At 59.6% G+C, this 12,767-nt stretch overlaps 1 protein-coding gene across 2 annotated transcripts; it reads right to left on the reverse strand.

The window, feature by feature from the left end:
* Nucleotides 1-1,170: 1,170 nt before the first annotated feature.
* Nucleotides 1,171-12,112, reverse strand: RARG (retinoic acid receptor gamma). Of its 2 annotated transcripts, none has more exons than XM_044227577.1 (8): nt 11,937-12,112; nt 6,033-6,181; nt 5,674-5,815; nt 4,824-4,984; nt 4,461-4,637; nt 3,900-4,104; nt 3,304-3,462; nt 1,171-2,495 (listed from the first exon to the last, which is right to left on the reverse strand). In XM_044227577.1, the coding sequence occupies exons 2-8, from the start codon at nt 6,147-6,149 to the stop codon at nt 2,296-2,298; spliced, it is 1,161 nt and encodes a 386-aa protein (XP_044083512.1). In that variant the 5' UTR covers nt 6,150-6,181; nt 11,937-12,112; the 3' UTR covers nt 1,171-2,295. The 2 variants fall into 2 exon arrangements, with proteins under 2 accessions (XP_044083512.1, XP_044083511.1); XM_044227576.1 differs by lacking the exon at nt 11,937-12,112 and adding an exon at nt 10,449-11,299.
* Nucleotides 12,113-12,767: the final 655 nt, after the last annotated feature.

A 12,767-nucleotide genomic window follows, 5' to 3' on the forward strand; every position in this document is an offset into this window, starting at 1 on the left:
ATACCGGCTCCCAACCCACACTTGACCACAGGGAGCTCTGAGAAGGAGCTGGACTGGAGATCTATGTTCACAGGTTGGCCTCCTCTGCCAGAGGGACCTTCTGCATGGCGGGGACTGACTGACACGTCACCACATGTAGACAAGCACCTGTCTCTCGGTGGGTGTGAGCAGCAGGTGGATTGTAGGAGTGTCGCTGCTGGGAAGAGCCACTGGAACAGAGTGGGGGCGCTTCTTGGTGGGGGGGGGGCGCTTCTTCAGCTGGCCTCAGCCTACCAGCCCTTGTACCCTTCCCCCACAAGCAGGGGTTACTATGGCGACGACCCCTCCTTCCCCATAGGCCCTGTGGTTTCCTCCACAGCTTCTTTCACTTTCTTCTTCTGCTTTTCCCCACTCTTCTTTCCTCTCCGACTCCCCCATCCCCAACCTCTCTCCCACATGCACAGGTCATCCTTGAAGAAAGCTGGAAGAAAGCCAGGCACAAGGTAGGCAGGGCGTGGTCCCAGTGAGGAAGGTGGGCCACAGTGTTTGTAGGGCGGGGTATGGAGGGGGAGTTGGAGAGGGGGAGTGGGGAAGCCACAGGCAATGCACCGAGGGTGGCGGTGTTGCAGAGGTGAGGCACGTAGGGGAAAGGAGAGATATTAGGACCAAAGGGAACAGTGGGGTCAGAAGGGGCAGAGGGAGTGATTTCTGAGGTGTTAGTGGGGTCACAGAGCAGAGGAGCTCATGAAGTAAAGAGAGGGTTGGTGTAAAACAGAAACAATGCAACTCAGATGTAGGATGTGGTGGTTCTGGGGCCAGAGACCCTCATGAGAGCCAAGGGCAGCTTCGATGAACCCCCTCCCCAGAGAAGGACAGATATCACATATACATAACCGGGGCTGTGGGGACACCTTAAAGGCCTCTGGGACCATTCACACCTTCCCAGAGGTCCACAGGGCCCAATCTAAAAGCCCACACCTGGTGGCTGTGGGAGGCCCAAAAACCCAGGGTAGGCCCCATGGGCTCCCTTCCCCCACCCTCCCACCACCCCCATCTAGGTGCATCTCATCCAATTTCCCTGGTTTCCCTAAGAAAGCTGCAAAATCCAGTAGACTCACCTTCCTCACCCAGCCCCTCTCCAGGTAAGCCAGGTCATTTCCCCCACCTCTTCCCAGAGGGAGCCATGTGCCATGAGTTTCCATCACTTTATTTTGCAAAAATAGAAAACTCAGCAATATGCGATACAGCGGGGTGGAGGGGAGATGTAAACAGAGGGGAGGGGACAGCACCCTGACCCCCCCAGAGAAAAAGGGGAGCCAGTGGGAATCTTATTTGGCAGCTAAATACAAACTGTGGATTGGAGGAAGAAGGGAGGGGTCACAGGGGCCCTGGGCTCCCCCTCCCAAGACCCCTGGAGGAAGGGGTCAAGTCCAGGGTGTAAACAAAAGCTAATAAATAAATAGAGGTTTCCTCTGGGTCAGGGAAGGATCAGCTAAGCAGCGCCCACCCACCCCCCTCCCTGGGCCAAGCTGCTCTGGAGATCAAGGAGTGGGGAAGGCACTAGGGGGAAAGGGATCCCCTGGCCCCTCTGTAGTGTAGGAGGGTCCCTGCCCCAGTGGCTGAGATGGGAGGCAGGGGAAGCCCAAGGCACATGACAGGGGTGGGGGACAACACGGGACTGGGGGAGGGAGGGACTTGTAACGGAGGGCACAAGGTCAACTCTGGGCCCAAGCAAAGAGGTGCCTAACGGAGCTGTGTCTGTCCCTTTCACCCTCTGGGCCTCCCAAAAATGCAGGGCCCAGCCTGGCCCAACCTGACCTGGCACGAGGCTGGGGCTCCGAGGGCAGCGTGCACCTGGCAGGTACATTAGCGGCATGAGGCACCAAGGGCAGGGGCAAGAGGGTGGGCTCAGCCCCCCCATGCCCCCTTTTTGGTCTCTAGTGTTCCTGTTTGCTCCCAGAGGCCTAAGCACCTGGCAGAGAAAGGGGCTGTGGAACTGGCAGGGTCTTCCTTCTGCCCTGGGGAGCCTGGGACCCTGGTGTCTGAGGGGCAGTGCTGAGATTTTAGAGTCCAAACAGAGGCTCACCCCTCTGCCCTCTCTCCTGGTGGGAACAGAGCAAGGCCCCAAGATTGGAGAGGGAGCCAGTTAGAACAGGGAGGGGATGAACATAGAGGCACCCCTGGAAACTTTGGCAAAAATAAGGAGCTCATTGGAAGGGGTGGAGAGAGGGCAGAGCACGTCCTCCCCCAGTCACTGGCGGCGTCTGGGAGATGGTCAGTCTGCTGCCTGGAGCCCCAACCCCCATGGCAGGGAAGTCAGGGGCCCTGGTCAGGCTGGGGGCTGCAGCCCCCTTTGCCCTGGCCCCGGGGAACCTCATCCTCGCCAGAGGCCTTGGGGTGGGGACCAGGCTGCGAGGAGTCGTCCTCAAACATTTCGGGGTTCTCCAGCATCTCTCGGATTAGGGGAGGCATTGGGCCTGGAATCTCCATCTTCAGGGTAATGGCCCTTTCCGCTCCTGCAACAGAGGGACAAAGAGGTTCAAGGAAGCAGAAGCCCATGCCCCTTGAGGCCATCTCCCTAACCTTTCTCTCTCTGGGAACACAACCTTTCTCTCTCTGGGAACACACAGGAAACCACAGGAACCTAGCACAAGCCTGCCACCTCTCTGTCTCAGCTCACCCTCTCCCTACTCCATGGTCCCTGGGGGCCACTCCTCTGCTGCAGCTTCTACCTGCCTTCTCTGACAAATTTGCTGCCCACTTATCCCATTCTTAGGCTCCAAGATCACGGCCCAACTCTCAGTCCCATCCCTCAGGCACTCCCCCTTCCCATGTCTACAGTTGTCTACTGTTCCTAGGTCATTTCCTACTAAGCTTTAGAATAACAGCTAATACCAACTGAACCCCTACTATCTGCCACACATCCTTCTGAATCATCACTGTCCAAAAGAACTTTCTGTAAGGATGGTACTCTCTGCTTCATCCAGCACAGTCCTCACTCACCCCTGAGCACTTGAAATGCGGCTATAGCCACTGAGGAACTGCATTTTTAATTCAGAGCCGTTCTAAGCCCGCTCTGTTAACTTGCTTAGTTCTCACAACAACTGGTGGGGTAACTGTTAAGAACAGTCTAGCTTCCAAACAGGAAAACAAGGTACAATAAGTAAAGGAATGTTCCCGAAGTCTGCCACTAGCCTGCGGCAGAGCTAGGAGTCCAGTGCAGGGCCCCTGATGCTCTGTTCTGGTCTTCGCTTGTCTGCCTGCCTGCCTGACCCGAGAGACCAGCAGGTGCCTGGAGAGGGGAGGAGTGCCCTCACGACTGACCCTTGGTGCTGATGCCCCGAAGGTCCGTGATCTTCATGAGCATCCTCGGGAACATATAAGGCTGGCTGGGCCGCCGCCGGCGTGCATAGAGCCTCAGGGCCTCCAGCAGCGGCTCCTGCAGCTTGTCTACTTTCTCGGGTTCCTCCAGGTCCATGCGGTCTGCAGGAACAAGCACAGTGCTGTGAGAGAGGAAGAGTTGGGAGAGACAGTGAGAGGGCCCATCCCAACTGGCCCTGCCCTATGGCCCCCCGAGGCACCCCAATCTGACCCATCAGCCCTGTGCCTATAGTTCCTATGGTTCCTACCCAGACCACCTCCCCTGCTCCAGGCCCCACACCTTCTTCTCCCCTCTGGTAAATCACTCCTGCCCAGACCGCTATATCTCAGCACCAGTCATCTGGGATCTCCTCAGCTCTTCCTCTACTCTCCTTTCTGTCCTAGGCCCCAGCGCTGCTGGGGCGCTGTACTGGCTTTGAGAAGTCTGCGCATGGGGCAGCTGCAACAATGAAGGACCAAGGTCTCCTGCCTCGACCGAGCGCAGGTATGGGGTACAGTGGGAAAGGAGCGCATGTAACCACCAGGGGGCGCCCCCGCACCTCCACAGATGAGGCAGATGGCACTGAGCAGACCAGTCTCTGTGTCATCCATCTCCAGTGGCAGGAGCTGCCCAGCAAAGGCAAAGACGAGGTCTGTGAGGGGCCCAAAGCCGGCGTTGTGCATCTGGGTCCGGTTCAGAGTCAGCCCATCGGAGAAGGTCATGGTGTCCTGCTCCGGGGTGTACCTTGTGCAGATCCGTAGCATCTGGAGGTAGGCAAGGGGAAGGCTGAGTGCTGTGTCTGGGGAAGAGCCCATCTCAGGTGGAGAGAAGAGGTGATGGGGTGCACGGGAGGGAGTCAGAAGCTGAAGGAGGGCAACCTACAGCAGGCACAGGAGGGAGGCGGAGGGGGGGAATCTAAAGCTTGGGAGGGAAGAGAGGTCGGAAGGAGGCAGGGCGTCCAGAAGTGTAGGATCAGGTCTTGGGCAGGAGGAAGACAAAAAAAGCTTGGCTTTAGAGAAGATCTGGGGATGGGGTTGGGGGAGATAATGAGATCTTTGTGCAGACCAATTCCTTGGCCTCACAGGCTGTGGCAGGAGACAGGCCTCCGGGCTTAACTCACCAGGATGTCCAGGCAGGCGGCCTTGAGCAGAGTGATCTGGTCAGCAATGCTAAGCCCGGTAAAGCCAGGCAGCCGCTTGGCAAACTCCACAATCTTGATGATACACTTGGTGGCCAGCTCACTGAACTTGTCCCAGAGCCCCAGATCCAGCTGCACCCGGTGGTCTGCACTGGAGTTCTACAGGGAAGGCAGGTGGGAATGCAAGCTAAAGCCTGCCCTGGGGGCTATCTTCTTTCTGCCCAAACCCCAAGCTCTCCCCTCTGCATTCTGTTGCCCTTCCTTGTCCTCAGCACTAGACCGTGACCTCAATACAACCCCACCTAGTATCCAAAGTGAAGGGTCCCCTGCCCTCACTGGACTCACCGTGGTATATTTGCCCAGCTGGCAGAGTGAGGGGAAGGTCTCCTGATGAGCTTTGCTGACCTTGGTGATGAGCTCTTCTAACTGAGGGCTCAGCTCATAGCTGTCAAGCAACCCCTCTTCCTTTACTTCTTTCTTCTTCTTATTCCGGTCATTCCGCACAGCTTGGGGGTGAAGGTACACAGAGAGGGTCAGGACCCTCAGAACCTCCTTCTGGGTATCCCCTCTCACCCTAATTATCCTGTCCTCTGTCCTTATCATGAACATCTGTTCCCTGGGACCCTAATCGCTGCCTCAGTTTCCCTAGCTCCTATGAGCTCCCATTCCCAGGCTGGCTCTCTCCAGCCCCACCCAGGGCCTACAGCCCCTGCTCCCTCCCCAAGCCATTCGGCTCCATCCTGCCCTTCCTGTCACCCTGCAGGAGCTGGGGGGGGGGGCAGGATATGCAGGCGGCAGGATATCCACTTATAGCCTTGGCAGCACAATGGTGTAGGGGAGGGGGCCACCCTAGATCCACCTCAGGCTCAGTCTTGGGAGCAGGGAGGCAACTGTCAAGCTCCCCCCAACTATCTCCCCATGAAACCGAGCAAAGAGAGCCAGTAACCCCCATTCACTCATTTAGAGAAAGGATTAAGCACTGAGAGGGAAGAAGGGCAAGGGGTTGGGCCTCCTGGGTGAATGGGCGGGTACTCATCAAATAGGACGGGCCAGGGACTAAGAAGCAGAAGCAGCACGGCAAGGCAGGCCAGGTCCCAGAGGTCAAGGAAGTGGCAGCGGGCCAGCGGGAAGAGGGTAGCTACCACCCGTGGGCCGGGAGGGTTCCTGCTCTGGCCAGGCTTGGGGGGGGCAATACCTTCTTTGGACATGCCCACTTCGAAGCACTTCTGTAGCCGGCAGTACTGACAGCGATTCCGGGTCACCTTGTTGATGATACAGTTTTTGTCACGGTGACACGTGTACACCATGTTCTTCTGGATGCTGCGGCGGAAGAAGCCCTGGAGTTGGGGGTGGGGGTGGGCAGTGAAGCAGGATGCTGGAAGTATACCAGCCTCTCTGGGGCCTTGTGGGTTGGCCCAGGCCCCCACCAGACTAGGGGCCAAGTCTGTGAAAAGCAGCCCCTCCCGCTCCCCAGTGAGAGCCACTCACACACAGGGTCCTGCCCCTCTAGTCTGGACCCGAGGCCCAGGGCTCCCACCCCCACTACTCACACACCTTGCAGCCTTCACAGGAGCTGACCCCGTAGTGATAGCCTGAGGACTTGTCATTGCACACGAAGCAAGGCTTGTAGACCCGAGGAGGTGGAGGGGGCGAGGGCGAGCTAGGCACCATTTCCTCTGAGCTAGTGCTCTGCGTCTCCACCGCTGGGGGGAAAGCAGTGACATGAGGGTCGGGGAGCAGGGTCCCTCACTTCTCCAGGCACCCTCACTATACACATCCACCCCATTCCCACTTCTCCCTCCAGCTCAGCGGTGCCACCACATCTCCGGCAAGGTGACTTAAAGTCCCAACGACCACGTACAGCCCCAGAGCAAACGCTTCCAGAAAACCATTCTTAGTGCACCTCCTGCAGTCGGGCCATCTCCCTGCACAACAGTGCCAGTCCAAGCCCTCGTGACACTGCTCAGTTCCCCAAATTCCAGGTCCAGGTCATACTGGCAGTTAACTGCCATGGGCCTCAGTTTCCCCAGCTATCAAGTGGGCAGGGGGAGGGGGTATGGGCTGTGGCTCTGCACTCTATAGTCGCTGTCTGTCCATGTCGGTCCACCTCGTCAAATCGTCTACCTCCCACCACCTTCCTCCTCATGAGGCAAGAGTTCGGAGGCCCAGTAGGCCAAGTAGCAGCTAGAGCCCAGGGATTTGACCTGCTGGGATATTCAGTAGGTGGAAGAGGTCCTCAGTTTCTCTCAAGTAGTACATGGTGGATAATCTTCCAGCTTTTGCCTATCATACCGCCCCCCTCCCCACAAATAACTGCCAGTGTCCTTTTCTCCAGGAACCACTGAGGCAGCGGAGCAAATGAGACACAGGTATCAAGAAAGCAAGTCAGAGGGTATGCAATAGCCTGATTTTACACCTGAAGGAACGGAAGCCAAGAGAGGGAAGTGGCCAACCCAGGGCCACACTACCAGTTGATGGTGGAGCCAAGCCGCTTTGGTCCTCTAAGTCTAAGTGGCCTGCAGGGACTCAAGAGAAGTTGGGGAAGGAGAGGCTAAAATATTTGCTCTGATTCTCAGGTCCAGAAGAGGTTGGGGGTGTAACAAAGCAGGAAAAGTCAGGTGACAGTGGGTAAACAGGGCTCGTGGGGGAGGGGAGCTACCTCTGGACCCTCTCTGAGCCTAGGTCTTCACTCCTAAACTTCCCACACAAATACCCAATTGCAGCTCAAAGGTTGGGGGGGGTGGTTCTCAGCCCCTGCCACACTGAGCATATGTGGACGGGAGGACACCCTCCCTATTCAGGAGGCTACTTGGGAGACCTTTTTGATTCTGCGGGTTGTTTGGGTCTGTAGTTCATCTTCCAAGACTGGAAAAATCTATAAATTATTCAACCGGTAGGACCTGATGCCCACACCTAGAGGGCCCAATTAGTGCAAGAAAACGCTGAGACCCTCCCTGAGGAGTGGCCCACACACCCACCTCGTGAGTACCTTCTTCTTCTAACCCGCTGCGGCCCACCTGGTCAAAAGGGCGGCCTCAGGCCGCCAGCAGGGCAGAAGGAATGCCCAGGATGCCGGGGTTCCGGGCTAGCTCCACCCACCCCACAGGAGGGAAGCCCTCCCCACCCACCAACACGCAGACCCCATTAGCATAAGAATCCTGCCGGAGAGAGATTTCCAGCTGGAAAAGGACGGAGGAGAGGGGAGGAAAGAAGGTGCCTCCAGTCTATTCAGGACCAGGGTGGGGGTGGGGGGGGACTCCAGGAGGCGCTGGGGCGGAGAGATGCGCGGCGGGCTGGAATGCCTTTCAGGACCCCTCCTGACATCCTAGGAGGGCACAAGTGCGGCCCATAGACCAGTGCGTGGGGTGGTGTTCGCTCCAGCGCTGACGCCCTCCCTGCCCGCAGAGCGCTGCCTCATTTCCTCTCTTGCGAAAGGGCCTGGGTGCGGTCAGACTGGCATGGGGCAGTGCCAGGCAATTACAAGACTGGGGGCCGCAGGGAGACAGCCCTGGGGACAACTTTTCCTGTCTAAATGGTAGTGTCACCCCTTCTGGGCACCCCTCTGGCACAAGCCCCCCCCCCCAACCCTAGAGTGCAGCCCAGGGGCTCTGGGGGCGAAGGGCACAAGAGAGCTAATTGGCTCAGGCCTGCTCAGAGTCTTCTCAGCCCTGGGCCCAGACCCCAACAGGAGCTAGGCAGGGGCCCCTGCCGGGGAGGAGGGGGGTGGGCTCTAGGTTTTTCTCCTTTTAAAGCCCAAATTGCTGAAATTGAGGAAATTCCTGGCCAGGCTGAGCGGAGCTTCAAACAAACTCTTTATAACCGGCTGTAAACGCTCCCAGCTGCGAGGCACAGGGCTGAGAATCCCAGACTCACAGTCTGACACACACCTCCTGGGAGACACTCACACATCGACAGCACACAGGGCACAAAAGCAGACACACTACCCATGGGCCCCCAGAGCCCAACCAGCTCCTGGAGTGGGAGAACACACAGGCGGGGGGTAAAAGCACACTCACTCCAGCCACACGGTGGAGGCACAAGTCACTGACACAACACCCAGCTTCACATTTGCAAGAGAGCAACTCAGCAACCAGACAAACACCCCCAGCCTGCCAGCGCAGCACCAGGACTCTGGCAAACACCCACAAACACACCATGTGGCCCTCAAGGGAACTCTTCCCTTCCCCAAAGCAGACCCAGGTCCAAACTACTTTCTCTCTGAAAGTGTGTGGAGCAGGCCTGAAGCCTACCAAGACCCTAGAGGCCAAAATTATTGGTCCAAATTGAAATGCAAAAAACCAGACTGCCAGCCAAGTCCCAGAGACTGCCAAGCTCCTGAAAAAGAGACCCAGCCCTCACAAAAACCCCTCCTGGGAAAGTCTCTGCACCTCAGCACTCCTCCCAACATACCCCAACTCCCCTTCCTATTGGGCAGTGAAAGGAAGGTTAAGAATTCACCAGGATTTGGTGCAAAGTAATAACAGTTCCATGCTTTCTCCACCCTACAAATGCCACACTTTTAATTCTTGCCCCGCCCCACCCCCAAAGTTCGATCTTCTGCTAGCCACCTCCCTCCTCCAATCTATGAGCAGCATTGCCCTGGAGCCGAAAGCACCCCTCCCAAAAAAAAAAAGAAAAAAGAAAGAAAAAATACACTAAGAAAGGAAAAAGAGCAGTAAAGAAAAAAGTAAAGGGGGGGGGAGCCAAACTCTCGTAAACAGCGCTGCCGAGTGCCAAGGAGCGAGGCGCGTTGGCGGGGTCTCGGTGACCCCGCGCGCGCACTCCCCCTGCGCCCTCCGCCCCGCCCGCCGCCCGCCCCCTCCCAGCTGCCCACAAGCCCCTAGCCCCGGCGTCCGCACCGGGCTACCAGCGCACTCCCAGCCCCGGGTAAATTTGGGGGGTGTTCAAGGCTCCCCTCCCGGCTCCTCCCCACACCCACCCCCGCCAGGCACTTCGGCCCAGGCTTCAAAGCCGCCTCTCATCTGGACTTCATTTTTACTGCCTCTCAGTCCCCAGCTTTTTATTACCGCTCTGGAAAGGGGTTCCAGGGCCCCAGGCCTGGCATCTCCCATTTCACAGAGAGGGGAAGATGGATATTTGGGGACCCAGGAGTCCAGTTCTCCGTGCCGCTGCCTCCTGCGGGCCACCGCCCACCGTCAACAGACTTTGGGTAAACTTTTCGCTTTCTACTGAACTTGTGCGTGTCGGAGCCGTAGGAAAAAGTCGTCTCGCCGCATACAACCCTATACACAGTTCCAAACGTTGCTTTTTAAGGTGGGGGAGGGGCGCAAGAGCCCAGCCCTCTCCCCGTTGTGTGCACCACCCGGTCCACCCCGCACGCAGAGCACACAGGATGCACGCCCGAACACGGCACTTTCCAAAACCGCCCCCGCAGCCACGCAGGGGCACACGCCTTCCCGGTCCCACGCCACAAACATCCCCACGCAAGGGCCTTGCGGACCTGCCAGCGCTGTCGGAGGGCGACACGGCGTGGAGAGACCCCCCCCTACACTCACACCCACACCGCCTACGTAAGGCGCTGCACACTCCAGGGATTCACACGCTCTGCAAATATTTTTTACGCTCTCAACTTCCCACATGGACTCTACAAACGCCACCCACGGTCCTGGGTGCCATATCCCTCCGGGGCCACGGACCTGCGGGCACAAGCTACCAATAGCAACTCGGTCTCTCCCTATCCCCAGAAGTTCTGGAGTGGCATCAACCGCAGCTCCTAGCTAAACACCCACCATAAAAACCACACACACTCCAAACACTACGGCACACACCCAAAGGAGTTGCTGAGGTCCCCACGTTTAAAGGGCCAGTACCTCTCTTTCCTACACAGCCGCCCCTCACATAGAGAGTGAGAATCTCCGCTTGCACCCCGGTTCCACCTTTTACACACGGAAAGGGGGAGGCGTTACCTCTCCTGCACCCCTCACCCCACCCTTGGGCTCTGGTACCTACATTGCAGACTGGCGGGTTGAGGCCAGGCAAAAGACTCAAATCCGGCGAAACAGGAGCTGCCGGTGGCTCTGCGCAGCAAGCCGGCCCCGGGCCCGGACACCCCGTACAGCCGTCGCGGACCCGGGGCAAACGTTTCCATGCAGTCGTACATTGCGACCCGGCTTGGAGGGAAGCTGGGTGCTAGGAACACCAAGGACCCGCAGCCGATTCCCCCTCCTCCCCCGGCGGCGCCCCGCTCCTGGAGGGGGGGAGGGGGAAGGCTAGCATAGGGCGCCAGGCTGCATGGGGGGTAAGGGGTGGGCGGGGAAGAGGGGGATCCCCAGCAGGGGAAAGGGACTGGGCGGGGCGCAAAGCCGGGGCTGCCGCATCGGCCGCGGTCCGGCTCACTCTGGGCGCCTCGGCGGCTAACACTGGGGAGACCTTTTGTAAAAGCGAAGCCCGGAGGGGTGGGGGGGTGGGGCTTGGAGAGCGAAGGGGGCCGGGCACTAAGATTAGCGGAGCTGGGAGTGGAGCGGACACTTAAACACACTCGCACCCGGCGCGCGCGCTTGCTTAGACACATATCCGTGCATGCATTTATCTAGGAGGGCACCACGTATCTGCAAATATGCAACAGTGCGCGTGCATTTATCTGCACGCACACAAAACCATAGCTGCACAAACGCTTGGGCAAGCACATCTAGCTCGGGAGAATGCTGTTAAGGATTCTGTCTCCACAGCCCCGAGGCTTTGCACGCATTTGCACTTCGGCGCGTGCCCTGGTCGGGAAAGGGGGAAGGAGTGAAGGAACCGAGCACACGCATTTCCTTTTGAGTTTTCCCCCTCCCCTCCCCAGCACTCTTTGCACACAAGTCGATACAGGCGGGGTATCAAGGAAGACGGGGGAGAGGGGAACATGGAGGTTCCGGGCGCCCGGCAGTTCTTCGGAGCTCGGGGACCTGCACTACCTCCACCCCCTCATTCCCAGGCCTGGCTCCTCCCTCTCCCTCCGCGCGCGCGCTTCGGGGCCGAACCGTACATTCCTGCGGCTCGGCGCGCGCGGCCTCCTCCTTCCTTCCCGTTCTCCCCACCCCCGGTCGAAGGGCCGGAGCGCGCTCCCGCCGTGAACTCTCCGGGAACCCCCCTCAGGGCGGGTGGCCGGGCGCGCTCACCTCCTCCTGACCCCGCCCCGCCCCACCCCGCCCAGGCCGTCGCCAGCGCCGCCGCGGAGTCCCCCGCCCCCTCCTGCGCAGCCCGGAGTCTACCCCTCCCAGCCGGAGCCGTCCTCCCTTCGCCGCGTCCCGGGCTGCCTCCCTCGAAGATCTCTCAGCCCCGTCCCGCGACTGACGCTCCCCAGGCTCTCCACCGCCTCTCTCAGTGCCCCTTCCTCGAGCCTGACTTCACTTTCCGAGCACAAAATTGCCACCCCAAACTGTCCCTACAGTGCCAACCGCGCCTCCGATGAACTTGCCCTGCTGAGTGCCAACTCCCCTCCCCCAGACTTTCTACCGTGCCAGTGGCCCCAAAGTGCCAAGGGCCCCTCTCGGCTGTAACTCTCGGGTCCGGTCGTCAACTGTTCTCATTACACATCACCCCCCATGGGCAGTCACTGGCCCTTCTCCCCTTCAGTGCCACACTGAGTGCCCTTCAGATCTCCGAGGGCCGCCTCGCTGTCCCCTCGGTAGCCCCTTCCGGGCACTGAGCGCCCTCGCCCGGCGAAGTGGGTGAGGGGGGCGGGGGTTTGGCCACGTCAAGAGTTTGCCCTCGCCGCCCGGCCGAATAGGGGACCCTGGCCCCGGGACAGCGCCAGCGGAGGCGACTCCCGGAAACCGCCCCCTCCCCCGCGCCCCGCCCGCCCGCCCGGCGGGCCGGCCCAGCCGGCTCTGTCAGCGCCGCTAGCACGGGGAGCGCCGGGGGAGCGGGAGCGGCGCCCGGCCGGCCCCTTCCCCCGCCCGGCTGCTGCGGCTGGGCCAGGGCGGGGCGCGCTTTTCTAAGAATCTGTTGTACCGGGTGGGGGGCGCACTGGGGTGCTGCAGGAGTGGGGCGCCAGTTTGTAAGAATAAAGAGCAGGAAGGGGTGCCAGGAGTAGGCAGGGAAGGAAGGCGGGCGCGGAGGAGGGGCCGGGGTGGTGGCCCGGGACTGGGGGGGGGGGCTGGTGGGGGGGCGGGGCTGGGACGGAGGGCCTGGCTCGTGGATGGCGGGGAATGGGGAGTGCGGCCGGGGTGGCAGAGCTGACGCGGGGGTGGGGGGGTGGGGGGGCTTGAAGTGGGGATGAAGTGGGAAGGCAGCGTTCTTTCCAACCCAATGTGAGCTCCCTGCTCTTGCCCCCGACCTCAAATA

Source organism: Neovison vison, chromosome 12 (genome assembly GCF_020171115.1).
Source record: "Neovison vison isolate M4711 chromosome 12, ASM_NN_V1, whole genome shotgun sequence".
Lineage (NCBI taxonomy): Eukaryota > Metazoa > Chordata > Mammalia > Carnivora > Mustelidae > Neogale > Neogale vison.